Raw genomic sequence first — 25,060 nt, 5'->3', positions numbered from 1 at the left:
TGGACTCTTGTGAGCTTTATGTCATGTTCTAATGCTGTTCCCTCCTCAAAAACACACCTGGAGTTGTGTTTTGTTTCATTAACACATGTTTGAGTAACACTTTATTGATAGTCTGTCCACATCTCCAAAGCTCAAAATGCTCTGTTCCACTTTGTAATGTCATCCAAATGATTCTAGTGAAGGTGGATAGAAGTCCGATAGAAGAATTTAGCCTAAATATGCAGGGTTTGTGTGTTAAACATGTGTGAATGAAACTGTCAAGATCCCAGTCTGTCCCTGTGTCTCTGTACTGTCTTTCCTCCTCCCTTCTGTGTCCTTATCTGGAGGCTGTGGCATCACCCACTACAGACCTGCAGCCCATGAGCAATCAAGCCTGCACCTGTGGAGCACAAAGGGACCGAGGACCCAACACACGTCGCCAGATCGTCCATGTTTCCCCCCGTGGTATAGTTCCGCCTTGGCTCAGTCTAGTTTTTTGTGCGTATGATCACTACACTCAGCTGGTTTCTCTCTTTTTTGCCAGATCCCGCTTCTTGGAACTACCCTGCACCTCCGACCCAGCTCTCCACAACCGGTATGAACATCCCAGCCTCTGACCCCACTACCTATGACCGGCTCAAAGACGTCAGGCTACAACCCCGCTCTCTACTATGTGCTCCATCAGTCTACATTTACGTTTCAGTGTTTGTAAATAAACTCTGTTCAACTTTTTACCCCAAGTCTGAATCTTTGGCCGCCTAGATGTTATGAGAGAAACAAAACACAACTTCAGGTCTGTTTGTGATGAGGAAACAACATTAAACATAGATCAGAAAATAGTGTAATATGAGCCTTTAAAGGACACAAACCAATAGAAAACATAAATAAACATCATAAACTGAATATCAAAAGGGAAAAGTGTAGAATACTAGACTATACACAAAAGAGGAATGGTTATCTGCATAACTGGTTAGCGCAGTGCTTGTGTCGTGTTTGGATCAGCACAGAGTGAGGCATGTTTGAGAAAATGCACATGTTTTGTGATAAAAAAATAAAGGGAAGATAAGTTGAATGAATGAAGTCTACCATCTGGTTGTTTCTATAGAAATCTTATAGCTTTTGTCGAATGTTCCACACTACAGTGTGGCATTAAACATGTTTATCTTGCATTCACTCAGTTACATGTTTTAGAAAAATACCTTAAAAGAGAAAGATTTGGCTCAAACAAAACACATATATTATCAGGAAGGCATAACAAAAGCATGTTGTTTACAACTGATCACTTATTTTTGGTCTTAATAATTCCATAGTATGGAACATTCCAGTCAAAGCAAAAACATCTCCATGGCACAAGCAGGTAGCCTCCGCGGCGCACTTCTTAATTAAATCAGCTATTGACAATGTGTTATCTGAACACTGTCAAATTGGGAATACATTCAAAATAAGTTAATGAAAAACAGTAGTAAACATTGAAAAGAGAGTAATCTAATTAGAAAACTTTACAAAACAATAGCCAGTGTGTCCCATGTTATCTGCACCCACATCGATATCAGCACGGCCCATAATTGGATTGTGATAAGGCTGGACTTAATAAAGCTACATTCAAACATGGTGTCCTGGTTTATTGCAGATAAGACAGCACCAATGTTTTTCTCATTATACTTTGTTTTTGCAGTGGAATCTACAACAAGGCTAAACAAGGACAGAACTAAACCCGATCCCAGCCCAAAACACACAGAAGAAATAAGATAAGTTTTGTGACTTTTGAATTGCCAAACGGATGAGGCAGTGATGTAATACACCTCACAAACTCTTGTTGGCAAAGTTAAATCTTTTCAATCAAGGAATTAGAATCCTCCATCTCCACTACACTGAATGAGAAGGTGTGTTCAAATGTTTGACTGGTAGTGTAAACAGTGTCAATATTAACTACAGACAGAGTAAAGTGCTTATGGCAGCTTGAACTATTCACATTAGTAAAACAGATTTGAGTTAATTATATTTAAGATTTTAGTCCTTTAGCATACACAGAAATTATTACTGATAAACACATGAAAATACCATTTTGATACCATGCTGAGATAATCTTTTGAGCATTGGAAAAAATGTGTTTCTTGTGTAAACTGGCTCTGTGTACCAAAGTGCCCGCAAACTTCACTGTTAGCATCAATAGTTCCTGTTCAGTTGTATCTCTGTGAGGTGGATAGGGAGCTGCAGGTGGGTGCTAATGCTAATATTAATTTTGAGGCACAATAAATATTAAAACGCTGACATTCTACATATAAAAATAATTGGGTGGTCTTTATTTCAATTAATTTAAATTAGCTTTGAGACACAGCGAGGTAGCTACTGTGCATCAGTTTGGACATAAAAGTGTAATGTTATCAATATAAAACTCTAAAATAGGACTCTCGACTTAGTGTCATTTTCAACATATTTCACTGCTTCTTAAACTGCTTCTTGATTGGTGTCAAACTATCAAGTAAATTTATAACAGGTACCATCACCATCATTCATAAAAATCTATCACCTTACAGATATTTTAGAAAACAATTAAAGAGCACAGTCTGATTGGAGGAAAGTCCACCACCTGCATGTCAACACTATCTCTTTCCTAGGAATGTCCCACAGTATGGCATTAAACTTGACATTTATGGTATTTAGCTTGAATATAGTCAAGGCTTTTTATGTGCCACGCACAAAGATACATTTCATATTTCATCATTAGTGTCTGTGTAAACCCTCAGTCATCCAGGTATGATCCATAGCAAAAGATGAAGTAAGAGTGAAGATGTTTCGCTGCTCATCCAAGCCGCTTCTTCAGTTCTGGTCAGATTGCTGGTGGCCACTGCCTTATAACTATCTGAAGGGAAGGGCTAACTACACTGAAACTGTAAACATCTGTTGTCTCCAGTTTCAGCTAGAACGACCCTGCTATTGTTCTTATTGTTCTGGGTCTGAGGATGGTGTTATAGATGGGAGAGAGGTTATGTCTCAGGCCCCCATTCCTGTTTAAGGAAGAATTCTCTTTCCTAACAAAAAAATAGCTTTTTTAACTCCCGTCTTAAACCATTTCTTTTCAGAACTTTAAAAGAAGTTTTCTTTTAACTCCCCTCTCAAACCATTAAAAAGAGTTAAATCGTTGTTACAACGATTTGTCCAGTTGACAGATTTTAATTTCGTCTTTTGATATTCATTATTGGTGGTTTTCAGATTCTAGACGCAGTGACATTCCTAGGCAGGGGCAAGATCCAGTTTCCCCTATATTGTTTCTCCCCCTGTATATATCAAACATTTTGGGCTTATAGAATTACATAATGTCATCTGAAACCTAGTAAAAAGATGTTATGGACTCACGGTTAGCGAATCGCGGCGGGCTGTCATTGACGTCGGTGAGGGTGATGCTGACAGTGGTGGTCCCAGACAGACCCCCCATCTGCCCCGCCATGTCTTTAGCCTGGATTACCACCTGGTACTGTTCCCTCACCTCGCGGTCCATTCCTGGAAGAGCTGTCTTTATGGTGCCTAAAACAGAGGGGGGGATGTGGAGGTCAGAAGTCAGAAGGAGGTCAAGTACAGAGGTATGCAGGTATTTTTTTTTATTAGGCAAGGCAAGTTTATTTGTATAGCACAATTTGTACACAAAGTCAATCAAACTTGTTTACAGAATAAGAAGGACATTAAAATCACACAAATCAAAACATAAATAATCACAAATAATCATCATAAAATTAACATTAAAACAGAAGAGTGCAGAATAAAACCCTTTCAGTCTTATGCACAGCTAAACAGAACTGTTTTTAGCCTGGATTTAAAAATTGTCAAAGTAAAGGCCTGTCTCACATCTTCAGGAAGACTGTACCAGGTTTTAGCTGCATAAAACTGAAACGCTGATTCCTCATGTTTAGTCCTGACTCTGGGCACCAACAGGAGGCCTGTCCCTGAAGTTCTCAGAGTGTGAGATGGTTCATATGGCACTACTATGTCAGAGATGTACTTTGGACCTAGGCCATGGAAAGACTTATACACAAGCAGAGCTGCTTTAAAGTCTATTCTTTGAGCTACAGGAAGCCAGTGCAGAGACCTGAGCACAGAACTTATGTACTCGTACTTCCTGGTTCTAGTCAGGACCCGAGCAGCAGCGTTCTGGATGTACTGCAGTTGTCTTAACGCTTGTTTGGAGAGGCCAGTAAGCAGGCTGTTACAGTAGTCTAACCTGCTGGAGACAAATGGATAAGTCTCTCTAAGTCTGGCTTTGACAGTATACCTTGATTTTTGCAATGTTTTTAGGTGGTAAAAAGCTATAGATGTGAATTATTTGGGACTTCCGGTCTGACGGGCGAAGTGATGGCAGCATAGAGAATTCTCTCCCGACTGCAAATTCATAGATATACCCAAAGACTAACTCGAAACTGAAGTTTTTTCGATCAACAAACGGTGGGTAAAATAAATAAGACAGAATGCCCAAAAAAAGTAAGAAAAGTACTTCACAAATGACGGAACGCGGTGAGGATGAGGACGAGGCATTATCTCAAGCTAGTAGCAATAGCAACGTGGAGGACGACGAAGCGAAAGTCAAAGACAGAGACGATAAAGGCAAAGTTGACTTAATCTTGAAAGAGCTTCGTGATTTTAGGAAGGAGAACAAGAAGCAGTTAGATGCAATGAGAGAAGAAATGATTGATATTGGCAAAAGGATGGATGAAGCAGAAGAACGAATAGTGGCTGCAGAGACGCACATCCAGTCGTCAGAGGAGATGCTAATTGAACTAGCGAAACTCCAAACTCAAATTGAAACTAAACTACTGGATTTAGAGGGGCGTTCTAGGCGTGAGAATATCAGAATATACGGGGTGATTGAAGGGGCTGAAGACGGAGCGGCATCTGTGATAAACTTTGTTGAGACTTTACTCGCAAACGGCTTGGGTCTGCCTTCACCCGCTGCACTCGGCATTGAGAGGGCGCATCGCGCACTTGGAGCGAGGCCGCCCACCGGAGCCGCGCCACGGTCCTTCGTGGTCAGGTTCGCAAGTTACCGGATGAAGGAGGATATTCTACGGCGGGCGTGGCGGGCAAGGGGGTTTGATTTTCAAGGTAAAAAGATCTATTTGGATAATGACTATGCCCCAGAAGTACAACGTAAACGTAAAGAGTACACAGCAGCAAAGGCGGCACTCCGGGAAAATAACATCCGATTCCAGACGCCCTTCCCGGCTAAACTGAGAGTGCACTACAGCGGAGGAACGGTCACATATAACTCGGCTCAGGAGGCAACGGAGGACATGGTGAAGAGAGGAATGACGGTTAACGTGGTCAAAACCCCCGTTTCGCTTTTGGAGCAAATAAAGCAGCGAATGTGGCAGACGGAGAGTGGAAAGAAAGGGCATGCAGCCCAGATGCCAGGATTCAAGGAGAAACTCCAGGCATTTCGACGTCAGGATGACACGCCCTAAGGTTGTTATTTGGTTGGAATTGCAGACAAAGTAAGATAAGGCTTCACACAGCTATGCAACTAGGTTTTGATCTTGCACTGATAATTTTTCATTAGTTTTATATATTCCATGATATGGGCATGAGAATATTTTTGTAGTCGGGTCACACACAAAGTTAAAAGACCCTACGGACTCACGTAACAGCCTGCAGGCTGAAGAGGGCGCTCCTGCGCAAGAAGACGGAGTAGTCCTTCCCTACCCTACGGCCAACAAAGTGGCTCTATGTTTGGAAGTCAGTATGTTCTGTTTTTGTTCTTCAACATCTGTTCTGATGTTTGTTACTAGTTTTGTTCTGTTATTAGTGGTGTACATGTTTCATTTACAGGAGGAAATTTACTTGGGAAATATCTATGCAGAGTACTGGGATAATTAAAGTAGCAACCTACAATGTTAATGGTTTGGGAAATCCAATTAAAAGGAGTAAAATTATGACTAAATTGAAAAAAGAGGGAATAGAGCTGGCCCTACTTCAAGAAACTCATTTACCGAAATCAGAACATGAAAAACTTAAAAAATGGAAATTTAAACAATTTTCAGCTTCATGTTCCCAATGCTCAAAGAGAGGGGTAGTAACCTTGATTTCTAATAAATTAAACTTTGAGTGTATTCAAGAGAAAAGAGATAATGAGGGGAGGTATGTACTGGTTAAAGGTTATCTACAGGGGGTTCTAATTACGACCATAAATGTATATGCCCCCCCAGGATCTGAATGGAAGTTTTATAAACATATTTTTGAACTAATTAGCTTAGAGACAGAAGGCATTTTGATTTTGGGAGGTGATTTGAACATACGACTTAACTCTTCCTTGGACTCATCCAATCCTCAGACACAGGGAGAGAGCAAAACAACTAAAAGTTTCAAACTGACAATGAAAGACTTGGGACTTCTGGACGTTTGGCGAGAATCTAACCCAACGCAGAGGGATTATACCTTCTTCTCCCACCCCCATAATTTGTATTCTAGACTGGATTATTTCCTTATATTTAAAAATGATTTGCACAGAGTGGTTGATTGTAAAATAGGCGTTATGGATATATCAGATCACACTCCAGTATATATGGACATTACCTTAAGTGGGGGAAGAAGAGATACAACCTGGAGGTTGAATACAAGTATTTTGCATTTAATGAGGGAACAAGTTAGAGAAGACATCCAAAATTATTTGGCCGAAAATGGAAATGAGGAAGTTATGCCTACAATTGTATGGGATGCATTGAAAGCGGTCATAAGGGGGAAAATTATTGGATACAGCTCAAACTTAAAAAAGAAAAGAAATCAACATTTAACAACTCTACAAACGCAATTAAAAGCTTTGGAAAATGCACATAAAACGAATTTAAATCCGAGCGTGAAAATCGAAATAGATAAAACAAAGAATGAAATTAATGAAATTCTTTCAAGTGAAATAAGGAAAAAGATGACTTTCATGAGACAACGATATTATGAATCGGGGGGAAAATCTGCAAAGTTATTGGCTTTCAAATTAAAAAAAACAACAATTGGACAATACAATTCATAAAATAAAAGATCCCCAGATACTATAGTCTCTAAATTGGAAGATATCCAACAAGCATTCTTGATATTCTATAAACAATTATACACTCAACCGATGGTGGATGGTGGTCTCATGATGGCTTTTTTGGATACAATTAAACTACCAAAAGTAAACGAAGAACAAAATAAAAACTTAATCTCAGAAATTACTGAACTTGAAATAAAAAAAGCCATTTCTGATTGTAAAACTAATAAAGCTCCAGGACCGGACGGCTTTCCCGCTGAGTGGTATAAGGAGATGAAGGACCTACTGGTCCCGATTATGAAAACTTCATTTAATCACATTCTGAAATTTGGCATAATGCCCCCATCCTGGAATGAGGCATCTATTTCTTTGATCGCAAAGGAGGGAAAGGATAAACTTGAGTGCGGAAGCTATCGCCCCATTAGTGTGCTTAATCAAGACTATAAAATATTTACACATATTATTTCTAAGAGACTAGAAAATATTTTACCCCAAATTGTTAGTGTGGACCAGACAGGTTTTATTAAGAAGAGACAGACACAAGATAACATTCGCCAAACTTTACACATTATAGACCAGGTAGTTAAAACTCAGGAAAAAATGTTACTTATAAGTCTTGATGCCGAAAAGGCATTTGATCGGGTTAATTGGGAATTTTTGTACAAAATTTTGGGAAAATTTGAATTCCATCAGTCATTTATAAAGGTGATCCAAGCGTTATATAAATGTCCAAAAGCGAGAATTAAAGTAAATGGAGCCCTCTCCAAATCTTTTAACCTAGAGAGGGGAAATAGACAGGGATGTCCAAGCAGTCCGTTGTGCTTTGCCATTTTTATTGAGGCGTTGAGTCGGGGTATAGCTCAGAATAGTAACATTACCAGGGTGGGGATGTTTGGCCAAGAACACAAAATCTCTTTATTTGCAGACGATGTGCTGATATATTTGACAAATCCAGACTCATCCTTTCCAAGTCTTCTTTCTTACCTGGATACTTTTAGTTCATTATCGGGGTACAAATTGAATATTTCTAAAACACAGTTACTTAGTTTCAATTACACACCTACTCAGTCACTAACTTCTAAAATTCCGTTAAACTGGGAATTGGAACATATAGAATATCTTGGAGTGAATGTCCCAAAGGATTTATCCAAATTGTATGACGTGAACTTGAAGCCCTTATGCCAGAAAATTAAAAGTGATATAAGAAGATGGGATATGATACCAATACTTTGTTTTGAATCCCGAATTGAAACTGTCAAAATGAACATTCTACCTAGGATGTTGTATCTGTTTCAAACACTTCCGATCCAAATTAGTGATGAACAATTCAACAAGTGGGATAAATTAATCTCCAGGTTTATTTGGCAGGGGAGGAGGCCTAGACAAAGACTAAAGACACTACAGTTGGCTAAGGAGAAAGGGGGCCTTGCTTTACCCTGTCTGAAGGACTATTACACATCAGCCCAAATGAGAACCCTGTTGTGTTGGTGTAATACAGATTATGGAGCCAGGTGGAAGGAAATAGAAATAAAAATGTCTAATGATTGCCCAATTCAGGCCATACTTGGAGACAAAAGACTTATTAAGAAACAGATGCAACGAGGTAATCAGTGGATCAATGTACCACTGAAACTTTGGTTAAATTTTATTAAAAAATATAACTTGCATGAATCGATCAAAATATTAAGGTGGGCTTCAAATGACCTTGATTTTACACCAAACACATTAGATGGGTTGTATAAAAGTTGGATCGGGCGAGGCTTGACATCATACTGCGTATATTTTTCTGGGGAAACCATGAGGGACTTCCAATCAATTCAAAGACAATTTCAGTTGAATAATAACGATTTCTTCCGATTTTTACAAGTTCGGCATTATATAACAAGCTTCATTCCAAAGGATAAAAATGTTTTTGAGATACCTATATTGAGGATCTTTATTAAGACATATCAGGATGATTCTGGTTTCAAATTGATTTCTAAACTATATAAGGACTTTCAAGACATTAAAACTTCAAACACAAGCTATATTAAACAAAAATGGGAAGCGGAAGCAAATACGGTTATGTCACATGAAACCTGGGTGAAACATAATGCTTTCCAATGGAAGATCACCAGTTCAAATTCATGGAGATGTTTTGGATGGAAGTGCCTCAGCAGATATTTTATAACACCTGCACAGAGTTCACACTATTCGGGCTCACCCGGTTGTTGGAGAAATTGTGGTGTTCAGAGAGCAAATCATTATCATTTGTTTTGGGCATGTCCAATGATACAGAATTTTTGGAATAATATTCGTTCAGAATTAAGAGTAATATTTAATTTACGAGAGCCTTTAAATTGGGACGAATTATTGTTTGGACTCCTATATTCTGTGGACACAAGCAATGAGATGAGACGTTTGTTTGGTATGTTGAGCATGGCGGCACGGAAATCAATAACAAAAAAATGGGCGAAGGCGGACCTCCCCACCCTGGACGATTGGCATAACCTGGTCTACTCAATGTTTGTCATGGAACGGATTACACTGTACAGCAGACTGCAAAAGGACAAATTTGACAAGATATGGGAAAAATGGAAATCCTATATTCTGACTAGAAGACCAGAATTCATTTGATCATGCGATTATTATGTGAGGTTGTAACTGTACACCCTTTTTTGTTTTTTTGTTTTTTGTTTCTTTTGTTTTTTGTTGAGTGTTGTTGTGTTGTGGTGTTTGTGTTTAAAACAAAAGTCTAGAAAAATTAAATTAAACAAAAAAAAAGATGTGAATTATTTGATATGGCTGTTAAAGTTTAAGTCTGAGTCCATTATTACCCCTAGATCTAGCCTGATTTGAAGGTTTTAGAGAGAGAGACTGGAGGTGACTGCTAACACTTTATCTATGTTTCTGTGGGCCAAATATGATGACTTCCATCTTGTCTGAGTTTAGCAGAAGATAGTTGTTTTGCATCCACACATTGTTCTGTTGGATGCAGTGGCAGAGTGAATCCACTGGTCCATATTCACCTGCTGCCAGTGAGACATAGATCTGCGTGTCATCTGCGGTTGTGGTAGGACACATTATTGCTGCATAGTAACAGGCCTAATGGCAGCATATAGAGATTGAACAACAGGGGTCCCCTAGGGGACCCCCACAGGTCAGGGACATTTTATCTCAGACACATTTTCCGATTTCAACAAAGTACTCCCTTTTTTCTAGGTAGACAGCAGATTAGAGATTGGTCGCTAGTTGTTCAATATCGTGGCATCAAAACAGCTCTTCTTTAGGAGAGGCTTGACAACAGCAGTTTTCAAAGCTCTTGGGAATGTTCCAGATTGAAGTGACATGTTAACTATGCAAGTGGGAGGTGACAGCAAACTGTTGACCACAGACTTTAGAAATTTAGTGGGTAACACATCGAGGCAGTGTGTAGATGAACTCAGACTGGTGACAATCTCTTGGGCAGTTTTGTCAGTTACAGGTGCAAAGTGGTTGGGTTGTTATTTGTGTTGTGGAATTGATGGCATTTTTAATGCCCTGAACCTTGTCATTAAAGAATACTCCGGCCCTCCGGCACACCCTTTTCTGTGCCATGACCGAGTCATCGTTCCTCCATGGTGCTTTCTGCTTATCTTTAACATTCATCGGGGCAATGGTGTCCAGAACATTCAAAACACTCAAAGTCAGAGAGTTCAACAAATCCTCAACATTAGAACATGGGGCATTCTATTATTTTCTACATTTTATATACACCATCAACAATACATCTAATATATTAAGTAAGATATATGGAATTATGTAGCAAAGACAAAAAATTTAATAACTCTACTAAATAAATACATAAATGGCTGATCACCTTTACTTGTAGTAGCTATGGCTGTTGTGAGCCTCTGTACCTGCCTTTGTGCTTCACAGTCTGATGTGGCCATTACAGATGCATTTAGAGTAGATGATGGCAGTGTGCATCATGTTTTGGAATGTTCATAATCAACATCCCAAGAGATGCTGAAGGAGTGGGAGCCTCCAAGCCAAACTGTTAGGGCCCCCTGAAGGGTAAGTCTGGCTCTGGTGCAAAGTATGCCTCTACCATTAGAAGGACGAGTGTGCAGAAAAAGTCTTAAAAGTTGAATGGCTCCAAAAGTTGCTCTAATAAATGAAACCCAGTAGGGGCTTAAACTATCCGGAAATAGAACATTATATTGTGAGCTGTCTCAAATTGAAAGCAAATTGCAAATGGGGAAATGCATTTGCCGTCCTATTGAATCTTTAATTTGTCTGAGATCGAAGGCTCTTATGCAGCCCGCATGTCTTGTTTGGAGGTAAAAAGCTTCAGTGATTATATTGATTATCTCATTCAGGGCCCAGAACAAATGTAAACAAGCTACTAGCAGACAGAGTTAGAATGTGGCCCGGCGTCTCTAAACTTGTGAATGTGAGAAAAAAAAACATGTAGGATTTGACAGAAACAACTTAAGCTTTTGAGCAACATTATGTAGCCATCTTTGAAATAGGCAGTTTGTACTTGTACCAACAACTTAACAGCTACTTTCACATGTGTCATTGTTCCTATGCAGCAGTAATAAGCAGGCTGGATTTGAGTTCAATGGATCTCTTTGGAAGACAGGGAAAAATCTTTGTATCTGCAGTTATCTCAACCAAACATTTGGCTGAAACACTGAAATGAAAAAAGTGAAGTTAACTTAAAATGCCTGTTAAAATGTTTGGACTATACATAACATGTTTTTCAAACATTTCACACCAAATGCTACCTCAAAAATGGGCTTTTCTAAGTCTAAAACAGTGGTTCTTAACCTTGTTGGAGGTACTGAACCCCACCAGTTTCATATGCACATTCACCGAACCCTTCTTTATTGAAAATGTATTTTTTTTTTTTTTCAAATTCAAGCCATATGTGTGTTTTACTGGTGCACAAAATAAATCATGCATTAACATCATTGTGTTCAAAGAATAAAACCAATACAATGTATGAACTCACAACAAATTACATACATACCTTTTCACAAAGACATGACCTTTTTTAACACTACCACACTGAAATAATTTAAATTTTCTATTGTATTATGTATTCCAATAATGAACTTATTGTAATTAAGGTATTTATTATTTTTTAACATTTTAACACACACCCATCACCTAATTTCCACCAGGCTACAATAATAATGAATATTTACTGCAAATCAGTGTGACTTCTGCTGTTGCCTTTGAGAGACCAGTTCAAAAATGCAGGGCTTTCCCTTGGCAAGTGCCACTCTCATGTCATTTTCACAGCAAAGTCTGTTCCTTTTCTTCGTTTTTATGTCGTTTTATATTTTTATGCGGTTCGAAGTGACAGTATTCGAAGTGACAGTATTCAATGACCAATACACACTGAGAGGAATCTGTATCTGCACACCCAGCTGCTCTATTACTGTACATTTATATATCATATCAAAACACAATATATAATGTGTTTTTGTAAATAAAATATATTCAGAACAAGTGGTATAGGTCAAAATAATTATATATTTACAAACCACACACTGCTATTGTGTGAACAAACACACACTGGAAACTAAAAATACACTGTACATGTGACAGTGTGACAGTCATTCTGTGACAGAGGTTGGAGGATCGAGTCCCGACCAACTTCTGTCATTGTGTCCTTAGTTTTGTCATTGTGTCCTTAGGCAAGACACTTCACCCAAGTGGTGTGTGAGTGAATGATTGGTCGTCGGAGGGGGGGCGCAGATTGGCATTAGCTAATGCTAATGATTACACATAATACACATTTGACACACAATTAAGTCAATAGCAGAATAAACCACACTTACCGATCAGGAACTTCATCCAGTCAATCAAATCATAAGGTCCTCTACTCCTGAGTCCACCATGAGATCTTCACTCGGTTCTACGAACCGCTCCGGTCCGAGATGCCTCTAGTTTAACTTGTACAAACATCCACAGTGTCCTCGGTCGCGTACTTCCTTTGTTTTGTCCGTTTCGTCATGTTTAAAACGCAAAACTGTTGCAAAACAGTGCGTAAAATTACGCAATTATGCGCGCGTAATTTTACGCGCGGATCTTTGCCCGAAGGCGGGCCGTCGGAGCATTAAAGGGTTAAACAGCACTTAGAATCATTAGCGAGTCTTCACTCCACATCGGCCACATCAGCTGAAACATTGGGAGCGGGACATGAGGACGCCTGTCAATGGCGTTGATAAGATGCGCAAATACGTATATGAATCACATAACTGGCTGAAGCAGCTCCTCACTGATCACACTCACTGACTCACACTGAAAAATAGCTAAGAATGAATTGTTGTGTGTTTATTTTATTTTCAACTCCGGTTCGATTTTTTTGTACGCAGCACAGATTTTCTCTGCGCGGAGACCGTGTCAGCAGTGCGCAATTGCGCACGTGCACAGCTTGGAGGGAGCAGTGTTTGATAGGCACAGCAAAGGGTGCATTTGTGAATTAGGACACGGCCAGCGTCTGGAGACGCTCACAGTCCGCGAATCATATGAGTCGGGTGCGTGTCTTGACCTCCTCCGAACCTCTGGGACTGACTCACCGAACCCCTAGGGTTCAATCGAACCCAGGTTAAGAACCACTGGTCTAATACCAGGTCTAAAATAGGGCTACATTATAGCTACATCGCAGAGACTATCCCAAGGGAGGACAAATATGTGGCTTAAATGTGCTACCCCTCTATATAAAATATTACAGGCTTATAGCTGTGATGTCAAGACCAGTTGTGGGAGCCATTTTGACTGCCTTTCATTGGTGCACCTCCAGCCACTATGGGGCACTGTGGGGTAGATGTTTGGAGTGGAAACAAAAGTTACATATGTAACTACGATTCTATAAATCTCGGATGACCGCCAGAGGCAGTGCTTCAAGCACTGAATGATCACTCTTGCGCATGTGCAGGTTGAGAATTAATAACAATAAATTCACCTATGACCTTCTGGTGACTCATGTGAGGCTATATAGTCACGTGAGTCCGGAAGCACAGTCCCTTAACCTTCTCGCGAGGGCACGAGGATTCCGAGGGACAGAGACCTGTGGTGGTCATCCAGGATTCATAGAACCATAGTTACATACGTAACTTTTGTTCTATTTCATCCCTTCTGACTGCCAGAGGCGGTGCTTTAAGCACTGGCTTAAACATGGTCATGAGGAATCCACAGACCACGTCAAGCAAAACCTACCTTATAACGAAGCATGATGCTCACTTAACACTCCATCCAGAGGATGGGGGACCGCTACATTCACCCAGTAAAATCTGGCAAACGTGGAGGGTGAGGTCCAAGAGGCTGCAGCACAGATCACATTCAGGGGAACTCCATGCATAGCAGCCCAGGAGGTAGAAAGGCCCCTGGTTGAATGGCATCTCACACCTTCAGGCATCAGCCACCCCTGTGAGGTACTGGCATGTTTAATGGTCTCTACAACCCACCGAGAAAGGTGCTGTGTAGAAAGAGACCAACACTTACATGGACTGGCATAACACACAAACAGACTTTCTGACCGTCACATACCTGCTGTAACTTGTATGTAAGCCTCCAATGAGCGAACAGGGCATAAAGGTTCTGTGGTTAATTCCGTGCCAAACCTCGCGAACTGGAGTATTAGGTGTTATCTTCTGCATTACCTGCAGAAGATAACACCTTAGGGAGGAAAGAGACATTAGGCCAGAGAGTTACGCCTGAGCCATCAGCATGCCATCTACAGCAGGACTCATTGGCAGAGAGAGCCTGCAGTTCACCCCCACATTTACCCGAATCCATGGTGAGGAGAAATGCAGTTTTAAACTACAGCCACTTAATGTCTGCCTGGGCAATAGGCTCAAATGAATGAGCCCGCAGAGTCTCCAGCACCAGCTAAAGATCCCATGATGGAGCCACTGGCCGTGTAGGTGGGTGAAGCCGTCTGGCACCTTTCAAGAAACGGGAAACGTTCTGCCCACAGTGCTACCATTCACGCCACTGTGCTAGCAAGATATTGCAGGAACATATACCTTTAAGGTCGAAGGCGGCAGACCACGATCCAAAAGTTCCTATAAAACCTCCAAGATAGCAGAGACTGAACAGAGCACCACATCTTGTCCACGTCTCTTGCACCATTCCTTAAACAGCTTCCACCTATTTGTGCACAGCCGCGGTGCCCAACAGTCAGCGGTGCCCAGGCATTACAGATCGTATGACCTATTCCTCCAGCATACTCTGAGAATGCAACACTGGGCCCTGCAGAGGCCACACCCAGAGCTGGAGGCCTTTGGGATGGGGATGCAGTGTAAGTCTCCCCAGCTGGGACAAGAGGTCTGTCCTGGTGGGAAGGTGCATTGGAGAGCTGCAACAGAGTCTGTGCAGAAGCGGCAACCAGATCCTCGCTGGCCAGAATGGGTCAACCAGCAGAAGCTTGTGTCCCTCCTGCAGAACTCTCGGGAGTGTTTGATAAATCAGGTGAAAAGGAGGAAAGGCATAGAGGAGAACGTGAGGCCAGTCGTGAGCCAGTGCATCCTGACCCAGTGGGCTGGTGTTGTCCCTCAGAGAGAACCAGAGAGGGCAATGGGTCGCTTCCCGCGAAGGCGGCCCTGCCGAAGACCCTCGACATTAGAAGCCTCTAGTGAAGTCGCTAACCCCAACAATAAATGGGACAGGGAATTGCCAATACAACCCGTGCGTGCCCCAATGTCATAAGCCTTGCACAGCAATTTGTCACTAACCCAGCACTGTGGTCGTGGGCACCTGTCATTGGGTCTCAGAGCCTCATCTGGAGCCACAGAAAGGGAGGCCACAGCGGGTTCAATCGCTGGTATATGCCCCAGATCAAACTTAGGCACATCCTGCATGGCAGCAAGAAGCCTTCCATCAGACATTGGTTTAGGAAAATGCTTTTGTATCCGACCAGCAGGCATGTAGTTCCTTGATATACTCTGTAGAAGAGGGGAACCAAAAAGGAAGATGCAGGGCCCTGTTGTCTAAAAAATGCACTAGAAGCATAGGCTGCACCGCCGGTGCCTCCAATTGTAAACGTGCAAAAGCCACGCATATAGAGGAGGCAGTTGAGTCATAACCATCTCCCTGAGAGCAGGTGGAGTTGTGTGAGCTCAACTCTGATATGTCAGAACAAGCATCCAAACCATCCCAAGTATGTGAGTCAGTGTCGTTCAAGTGTGTATCTGACGCCACCACAGACAGGGCATCGTCCTCATAAACAGAAACCATCTCCCGCTGAGCAGTCCGCTGGTCGCTATCCCAAGTTTGCATGGACTCAATGAGAGCTTTCATTCTAGTGAGCTCTGAAGTAAGGCTATCCACCTTTGAGGATAATCCCGCAGAGCAATCCCCTTTGCTACACTTATGCGGAATAGGGGAAGCGCCAACAGCAGAGCTCTCATCACCTTTTTGCTCGCCGGCAACTGAGTGTCCTGTATATTAGAGGGCTCCAAGGTCCCAGCCTCTCCAAACGCGGCCAGGCGGTCAGCACGCAGGGCATAATGCTGCAATTCATGCAAGCATTCTCTGTGAAACCTTCCCTAAGATAGTACATACCTAAACATAAGGGCCATAAATTATGTCCATCTTCAGGCTGAAGCGGGGTCATGCAAGATCTACAGCACAAAGACTCCATTGAAATTGACGGTAGATCAGGTCAAGCAGGAAATGCCAAACTGGGATAAAAAAATACCACGTCGAGCTGAAAACGCCACTGGTAGTAGGCTACAATTAAATTATATTATCCTCCCAAACTCAAAGTGAACAGTAACCACTGCTGGTGTTAGTAAAATTAGAACATGCCCCTGAAGGTATGAAATAATGAGCTAAAGAACCAAACACGGTACAATGATAGTTTAGTCGAATGCTGCAACGATCAACACAAAAGTCAAGCTGAACCGAAAACGGCAGCAAATACAAACCAGTTCCACCAAACCCGGTATTGCTTCCAGCAAAAATTGCAGAAACTACTTACCATAGACTATCTTTGTGAAAAAACGTGCACCTCACCGGCGTCAGGGAACCACCCGCTCCAGGTGAGGCACTTCGCTAAGCCCCGTGCATCTTATGCAGCCCCTGAGGGGCGAATCGCACTTGCTACCCTGACTGTGATATATTCCAGTCACAGGTCACGGGAGTCTGAGCAATAAGCTGCCACCAAAGAGAGTGGGAAAACAATTGTGGTACAAAGCAGTATCCGGAGTCACATGACTATATAGCCTCACATGGGTCAGGTCCTGGGTGAATTTGATGTTATTAATTCTCAACCTGCACATGCGCAAGAGTGACTATTCAGTGCTTGAAGCACTGCCTCTGCCGGTCAGAAGAGATGAAATAGAACCCCAGGTATAAAGGGGGCAATGTCTATAGATCAGGGGTGTCAAACTTAAAGTCACAAGGGACCAAAATTAAAACTGAGACAAATTCACGACCAAACTTGACATGTAATGTTTAGCCATTTCATATAAACTTTAGTTTTACTTTAACACAAAATCTATAACAACTCAAGCTTGATATTACAAATAGAGAGAAATTAAATTTCAAGTAAAAGACACATCAGTAGTATAAATTTTGTCTTTAAATAAATACAATATATTATGTCTTTCTCTCTGTAGTAATTAATTTGGCCGAGGTGACCAGCAGCTTGGTTGCTAATGAGTCTCAACAGAAAAGGAGGGGCACTTGCTGGTCTCCACTGCATGCCAGCGTACTAGCAAAGCATTCTGGGATTTGTAGCATTAGTGGTGCATGCACTATATACCTGCGGGCCAGCTCTAATGCACATTTGATAAGACCTCACATGCCAAATATAATTACACCGTGGGCCAGATTTGTCCCCCGGCCTCAGTTTGACATATGTGCTATATATGTTCCGCTGTGTTATTGTGGCAAAAGTGAGGCAAATTAATTCATTTTAACGACTAACCTCTGTTTGTATATAAACAGTAGTAAGTGGCACAAAAAAAGCATTGAATGAGATAGTGTGTCTAAACTTTACACTATGCTTAAACATACATCTATACATTTGGGAGAGGAAAAAATGCTTTCCTCTGTTAATGTTCTCTTTGCCTCTGACTCTACACAGATCAGTTTGTAAACCTAAACAAACTGTGAGTTTTGTGTAACTCACCATTTTCTGAGTCCACAGAGAAATAGGGCTGCCCTTGTAGAATACTGTAGACCAGCTTAGCACTGTTCCCATACGTCTGATCATCCGCATCTGTGGCACTGATGGTCACTACAGACGTACCTGTAGAGAGAAGGAGGAGAGGGATGGAGAAAGACATGGAGAGGGAGGAGCAGGGGGTGAGAGAGGAGCAGGGGGAGAAGGAGGAGCAGAGAGAGAGAAAGAGGACCCGGGGAGAGGGAAGAGTAGGGGTAGGGAGAGAGGAACAGAGGGAGAAAGATGAGTTGGGGACAGAGGAAAAGGGGAAGAAAGAGGAGCAGGGGGGAGGGAGGAGCAGGTGGAGAGAGGGAGGAGCAGGGGGAGAGAGAGAGAGGAGCAGGGAGTGAGAGAGAAGCAGGGGAGAGAGAGGAGCAGGAGGAGACGGAGGAGCAGGGGGTGAGAGGAACAGGGGGAGAAAGGAGCAGGGGGAGAGAGGGAGGGAAAAAGAGGAGCAAGGGGAGAGAAAGGGAGGGAACAAAATAAAAAGGGAGAAGCAAGGGGAAGTAAAGAGAGGGAAGATGGAGGGATGGAAAGGAGGAGGGAGAGAAAGTAAGTAAGGAGAGAAAGAGGAAAGGAAAGTGAGATAAGGGATGGGAGGGGGGAGGAACAGAGAGGAGAAGATGGGGGGATAAAAAGAAAGAGAGGAGGGGAAATGGGGTAAGAGAATGGAGGAGAAGAGGGAACAAAAGGGAGAGAGGGAGAGAGTTTAAATGTGTGGAGCAAGGTCTGACTACGACACACGAAAAAAGAAAAAGAGTTCACATAATCAGTATATTAAAGTCAATCATTGAGTTTAAAATGGACATGACACGTCTGAGCACTTTTTCACTAAAATATACTTAACATAATTGTAGTTCACATTAGACTAAATATAAAAAGCCTTGTTTTGTGTTATTTTGTTTTTCTTGTCCCTGCATTTAGGAGAGAATTGTCCATGTTCTGATACAGGCTGAGGGATTCTGTTTAAGTCAGCGCTACTTAACTGATGTGAAATCGTGATAACTCTTTAGCACCAGCACTATTCCACCAACCCAAGTCCACTTTTATTGTTCTTTTCCTGTGTATCGTGTTATCTGTATGTTTGTTTTTTGCTGAGTTTTATGTGAAGCAGAAGTTGTATTTAAATGTGCTATATAAATAAACTTGAATTGAAAATGTGTTAAATGTTATTCAAATATAAAATAGATGGAAAAAAAGATAAGTTCAGCTTAGGATCCACATTCCATTTTAAGTTTCCATACTTGCCCCCTGTGTGTTTTGACAGGTTCGACTACATGATCATTGTAAAAAAAAATGTATAAATAAATGGTAAATGTCACATTTTTATTTCGCACTTTTCCACCTTCAAGGCTCAAAGCACTTTACATCAAAGCACCACTCACCCACTGACACAGACACTCACACACACATTCACACATTGGTGCACAGAGACACTACTGTCACTCATTTCACCATTTACACAGCACCTGCCCTGTGTTAACAGATAAATATGTGATAAATGAGTGATTTATGGTGACTGGAAAGGCCCTTGGTGCAAATTGGCAGCCACATCTCTGTCTCTCAACCTCAGGGCAGCTGTGGCTGAAGAAGTTGCTGCCACCAGAGATTAAACAGTTAAAAGAGCTGCATTGACATAAGCTGTACTGAGTTTTGTTTTTTTTGTTTGTTTTTTTTATAAGCATGTGTTCTGCCCTGATGGATGGCTTTTAAGTGCCGGGTACAATGACCTCTGTAACAGACACAAAACACCACTCTCTCTCTGTGGGTTTAGAGTGATATTAAAACTCAATCTGGACATAAATAACACAGTCACCATGGCAACAGAGTGCAGAGGGTGGGGCTTATGACCACTGTCCTTGGAGGATGAAGGGGAGAGAGAGAGGTGGCTTGTTATGTATTATGTGTTATGTAAAGTTAATTTAAAGATGCAGTATGTAACCTGTCATACAACATCTGCTACCTTCATGGAGATGTTATTGCGATATCTGGAATGTTCCGCAGTAGGAGTAGACTCCTCAACAAAAAAGTTCCACAGTGCACCTTTAAAGCCAAAGTTGAATAAAATACCATTATATCAGGGTTAGCAACATTTTGGACGGTCTCTTTGGACAATACGAGGCATTAACTGCTAAAACATATTAAGATCACCCTGTTACATTTTATTGTTTGCTATATCCCGAGCTCCGCTCTGCCCTCACTCTCTCTCAGAGTGCACAATGGACGTGGGTCCCGCTAATGAAACTACTACACATCGCATCAGGTTTGTGAAGTTGTAGTATATTGTTTTGTATCCTGCTTTTGTGTATTTATGAAGAATTGTTGTTTGGGATGGGTGACGTAGGCTTGTCGACTGAGTGTTAGACAGGCTTGTACCGCTAACTGTAAAGAGGGTTCAAATAGTGTCAGGGAGAGATCACTAGATTACTCAAACATGCATGGATGACACCTAAAATCTCTCAGGCATGTTTTTGATGAGGGAACAATGTTATAGCATGGCAGAAAGTTCCAGAAAAGTTGACTTTGCATAATACCCCCTCTTTAAATCACTGTGCAATATGCCACATCCTACACCTGCAGTTACTATCTTTTTTATCAAGCAGATTCACCAACTTGTGATTCTCTGAGGTAATTTATTTAACCACCAGACCAAGACCAAACACTCTCTGATTGCTGCTTTCAGTTCTCTGCCAAATACAGTAAAAACAGGTCAAAACGCATTTTCATAAAACGTGCCAAGATGTTGAAGAAGTCAAATAGTAATTGAACAGGCCTGGTGCTAATTAGAGCGTCATATTTCAAAGACAGAGCCTGCGTTGGTTGGATTGACAGGCTGAAACATGCCACATCTCTCCTTTTCAGCGCTTGGGCTCTAAATATTATGACTCTCCTCTTGTATTGTTGTCGCTGATTACTTGAATTTTAATTAATAGCCTTTGAGACTTTATGAATTTATGCATTCTTCATTTTATGTTAATTTCGGGGACAGTGTTAATTATGCTGCTGCCACTCAGTATGGAGTTAAGAAGTAGGGAAAATAGGTCCATCAAAAAAAACAAAAAAAACCCATAGTAGCCTTGTTCAATATGTTAACTGTCATATTACTTAAACTCTGTAACTATTTGATTACATGCTAATGTTCCAAGTGTTCTGAACAAAAATGTGAATTGGAAGGCCTGGATCAGATTTTTCCCCCATATATAAATACAGTATGTGCTGCCCCAGTACACATATATTGCATAAGCAGCTCTTGAGGTCAAAATAAGTCTGCTGTGCTATGTCTCCATCTACAGCGATTTATTGTCAGAGAATCAGGAAGTGCATGTTAGCATGCACATTTATTTAGCATTACTGTGATGGCAAAACTCTTTTTTACTCTTGTCTCCAAAAAGAGTGAAAAGTGCTTATAAACTTATGGTGGTGAATAATTGGGATGCTCTAAATGCATAAGGTAACTGAGGAATAACTTTGGACTACCTCAAACTGTTTAAAATGAACTAGTTCAATCAGGAACAGCACCTATACATTTAAAATCATACAGTATTTAAGATTTTAAATTTTTATTTGACCAATTTAATGCTGCTCTTTGCTGCATTTTGACAATTTAATTTAGCTAAAATGTTCTTTAAATCTTTAACATTGAAGCTATAGCACTTATATCATTGCAGTGGCTGTTGCTAGTCCAGTAATCCACGTAGCATCTCAATATTGTTGCTAATGCCGTCCTTGGCATTCAGGAGACCTCTACGGTGTCCTGTTTGGTTCAAATGCCCGGTGCATACAAATGAAGGCATGCACATCTGTCCCACTTAGCCCGCACGCTGATGGCATGAAAGCTAGCCAGCGCCTTTGACTTTTCACAGCTCACTGGTCTGATTAACCAGTGTGTTCAGGCCTGCAGTCTATAAAACGAGTGCAAAGAAGAGCAGAGGCCAGCCGAACCAATGCTGTCAGTGCAGCCAGTGCAGCCAATGCAGTCACGGCAGCCACTGCAGCCAATGCAGCCAATGCAGCCAATGCAGCCAATGCAGCCAATGCAGCCAATGCAGCCAATGTAGCCAATGCAGGCACTGCAGCCAGCCAAAAGACCCAGACACAGCCATGTTTGCAGTGATAAAAGCAGCAGAGTGAAGTAATGTGGGGTTGTGTTTACGTGCTGTTGTGCATGTGCTGTTACTGATATTATTTGGTTCCACTTGGTCTAAGCAAAATGATCATCTGCCAGAGGGAAAAAATTGTTTGAATTATTTTCATCAAAAGTCTTTAAGGTTTGTCTTCCTTGTTCCTTGGGCATTAGGTAAAATGTATTACTAAAATTTTAGAGCACAAAAAACATCATACATAATACTGTGTTGTGCTATTTTACAGGGATGCACTGATCCAACTTTTTCTGTTCCGATACCGATGTTGATACTTTAAGTATCTGCCAAAACCTGATACCAACCGATACTAGAGCAGGGACTGAAAATATCATTTGTTTCCTTAAATACTGTTATTGATCATTTAAAGTAACTACAGAACAGTTTTGAAAAAAATGCAAGTTTAATATTGTGATACATTTTGGGCAAATATTGGCTAATATATCATCTTATTTTACTAGTTCATAGTCTGAAATGAGATATCAGCTGAACCTGAACCGATACCTTTCAAGCTGATATCCCATACCATCTTTAAATCCACCCAAAGATTGTTTTAATGATTTGGGTACAGTTTATTCTTGGTTTTGTCCAGGTTTTGATTATGTTTAGACCAAATGAAGACCTGGTTTAGTTCTTGTAAAGTCCTTGTTTGATCTCTAGGTGCATACTGAATGTACCAATCTCCTCTAAACAGAAATGAAAACAAATACATTTTATAGAAACTTATCTGGGGTACAGTTGTGTAATGTTTTCCAGTGCAAGAGGCCATTGAGTTCCTTCAGCACCATGGACAGCACCCTTTGAAAACCCTATGCTTAATGCAGGATTTTTACTCAACCATTTCCAACCATTCCAAAGTACTGACATTTATGAGGTGGGTACAGTTCAGTCTTGGTCCTGATTTTCATTGTGTCCCTGTTTTATCTTTAGGTACATATAGAATGTATTAAACCCTATTACTTCAAATATCAGTCCTCTAGCCTCATTCAAATCATGTTTTTCTTTTACGACAAATGATGATGTAGGTGCTGTACCTGCCATCCACAGTCTTAAAAACATGAAAAATGGAACTAGTTTATTTTAAACAGTTTGCAGTGATCCACACTTATCTTATGCATTCTGAGCATCTTAATTTATCACCACAAAGGGTTTATAAGCTCTTTTCACAACTCTCAGAGATCAGAGCAGAGTTTTGCCACCACAATAAATTTAACAACAACTAGCATGCTAATGCACACATAATAAAATGCATGAGTGGACATATTTTGACCTCAAGAGATGTTTATACAATATATACTGCGGTGAGAAGCATTTTGCTGAAATACATGACTGTAAGAAACTAAACTAAAATGTAAATCACATTTTATCAGCAAACCCCATAATTGCTTTGGATATATATATATATATATATATATATATATATATATATATATATATATTTATTTATTTATTTATTTATTTATTTATTCATATCTGTTTTGTTTTTTTCAGTACAAGAGGCCAGTGAGTTCTTTCAGCACCACAGACAGCGGCCCCAGAGCATCCACTGCTGAACTGCCTATGTAACCATTCTCTAATATGAATTCTGAAAATGCTTCTCAGAGAATAATGTCTTTTGATTTGTCCCTGATCACTAGGCATGTTTGAGTTCACAGCTTTATAATTGCGGATTGATTTCAGGCTGGATGCATTGTATTCTTAAGCCGTGTTAGTATTCAGCCCAATTGGTTTATTTATATTGTTTTGAATGGGATAAAGTGGAAGTGCGATGAAGCAAGTCGTTAATTGGGAAAGACTGCGACAATTTTAAACGCTCAATAGGACGACAGCATATTAAAAAGTGCGAATGGGCAAACACGTGGAGAATGCCCAATGAGCCCGGACCGACAAAGAAATAAAAAAGGACGGCTTGAGCACAGTATGGATGTGTGATACAGAGATGAGGTGGTGAGATTGAATTTGGATAGTTTTGAGTTGATAACATTGCTAAATTGTGAAAGCTGTTTTGTGTGGAAAAAGTTTCATCTCGCTATCTGTTTACCCATGCAGTCACAATGTGTCCTCTGTGCCATGTCCATATTCTCCCTCCTTTGTGCTGTCCAAACCGTCCCACTCTGGACATATCTGACTTTATCTTAAACATATAACATGAGGAGATGCATTTTTTGTCAAGCCACATTCTTTTCTTTCACAGCTTCACCATTGTCCTGTTTCCTTGGAATACAGAATACTCACCTTTTAAGGTGTATTATGCAACTGTTGCTGCTTGTCTCCAAGGAGATGTCATTACTTTGCCTAGAATGGTCCACAGAATGGCACTAAACTAATCCCTTTACATGAAGAAGATAACATTACGCATGTTTTAGTAAGGAAATCTGTAATTGGATTAGCCAGAATACATGAATCTCCCATTTTCAAATTGTAATTGACAGGTGGATTAGCCAATCTGGGACATACATGCACCATCTATATCAGAAAATTAAAATATATAAATAAATAAAAATCACAGGAGACTGAAATTCAAGGCAGATTTCTGCAGAATCAATGGGCAAATCACTAAACTGTGTTAATCTAAGATGAGATAATTGTGATTGTATTTGTAAATCATAGGTGACCAATGAGCTCCTTCCTGTCACTGAAAAAAAAAAAAAAATCTGATTGCACAAATCTGTTTGACTGGCTTGGCTTGAGACATGACAGAGGGCTTGGGGACCAGACTAACATCATTCTGTATGTACAATTACATAGAGATATTATTCTGGATTTGCCAGGCAACTGTTCTGT

General features: G+C 40.8%; 1 protein-coding gene across 1 annotated transcript in view; it reads right to left on the bottom strand.

The window, feature by feature from the left end:
• Nucleotides 1–25,060, bottom strand: part of LOC117388169 (cadherin-10-like) — a 174,167-nt gene that overhangs the window by 108,794 nt on the left and 40,313 nt on the right. Inside the window, exons 4-5 of the mRNA XM_033985643.2 lie at nucleotides 18,105–18,224; nucleotides 3,337–3,504 (exon numbers count right to left, since the gene is read on the bottom strand). Of these exons, the coding sequence (XP_033841534.2) occupies nucleotides 3,337–3,504; nucleotides 18,105–18,224 (288 nt within the window). The remainder of the gene's footprint in view (nucleotides 1–3,336; nucleotides 3,505–18,104; nucleotides 18,225–25,060) is intronic.

The sequence above is a fragment of the Periophthalmus magnuspinnatus genome, chromosome 20, assembly GCF_009829125.3.
Source record: "Periophthalmus magnuspinnatus isolate fPerMag1 chromosome 20, fPerMag1.2.pri, whole genome shotgun sequence".
NCBI classification, from domain to species: Eukaryota; Metazoa; Chordata; class Actinopteri; order Gobiiformes; family Gobiidae; genus Periophthalmus; species Periophthalmus magnuspinnatus.
The sequence above is the reverse complement of the archived record's forward strand: the minus strand, read 5'-3'. Positions and strand labels throughout refer to the sequence as shown.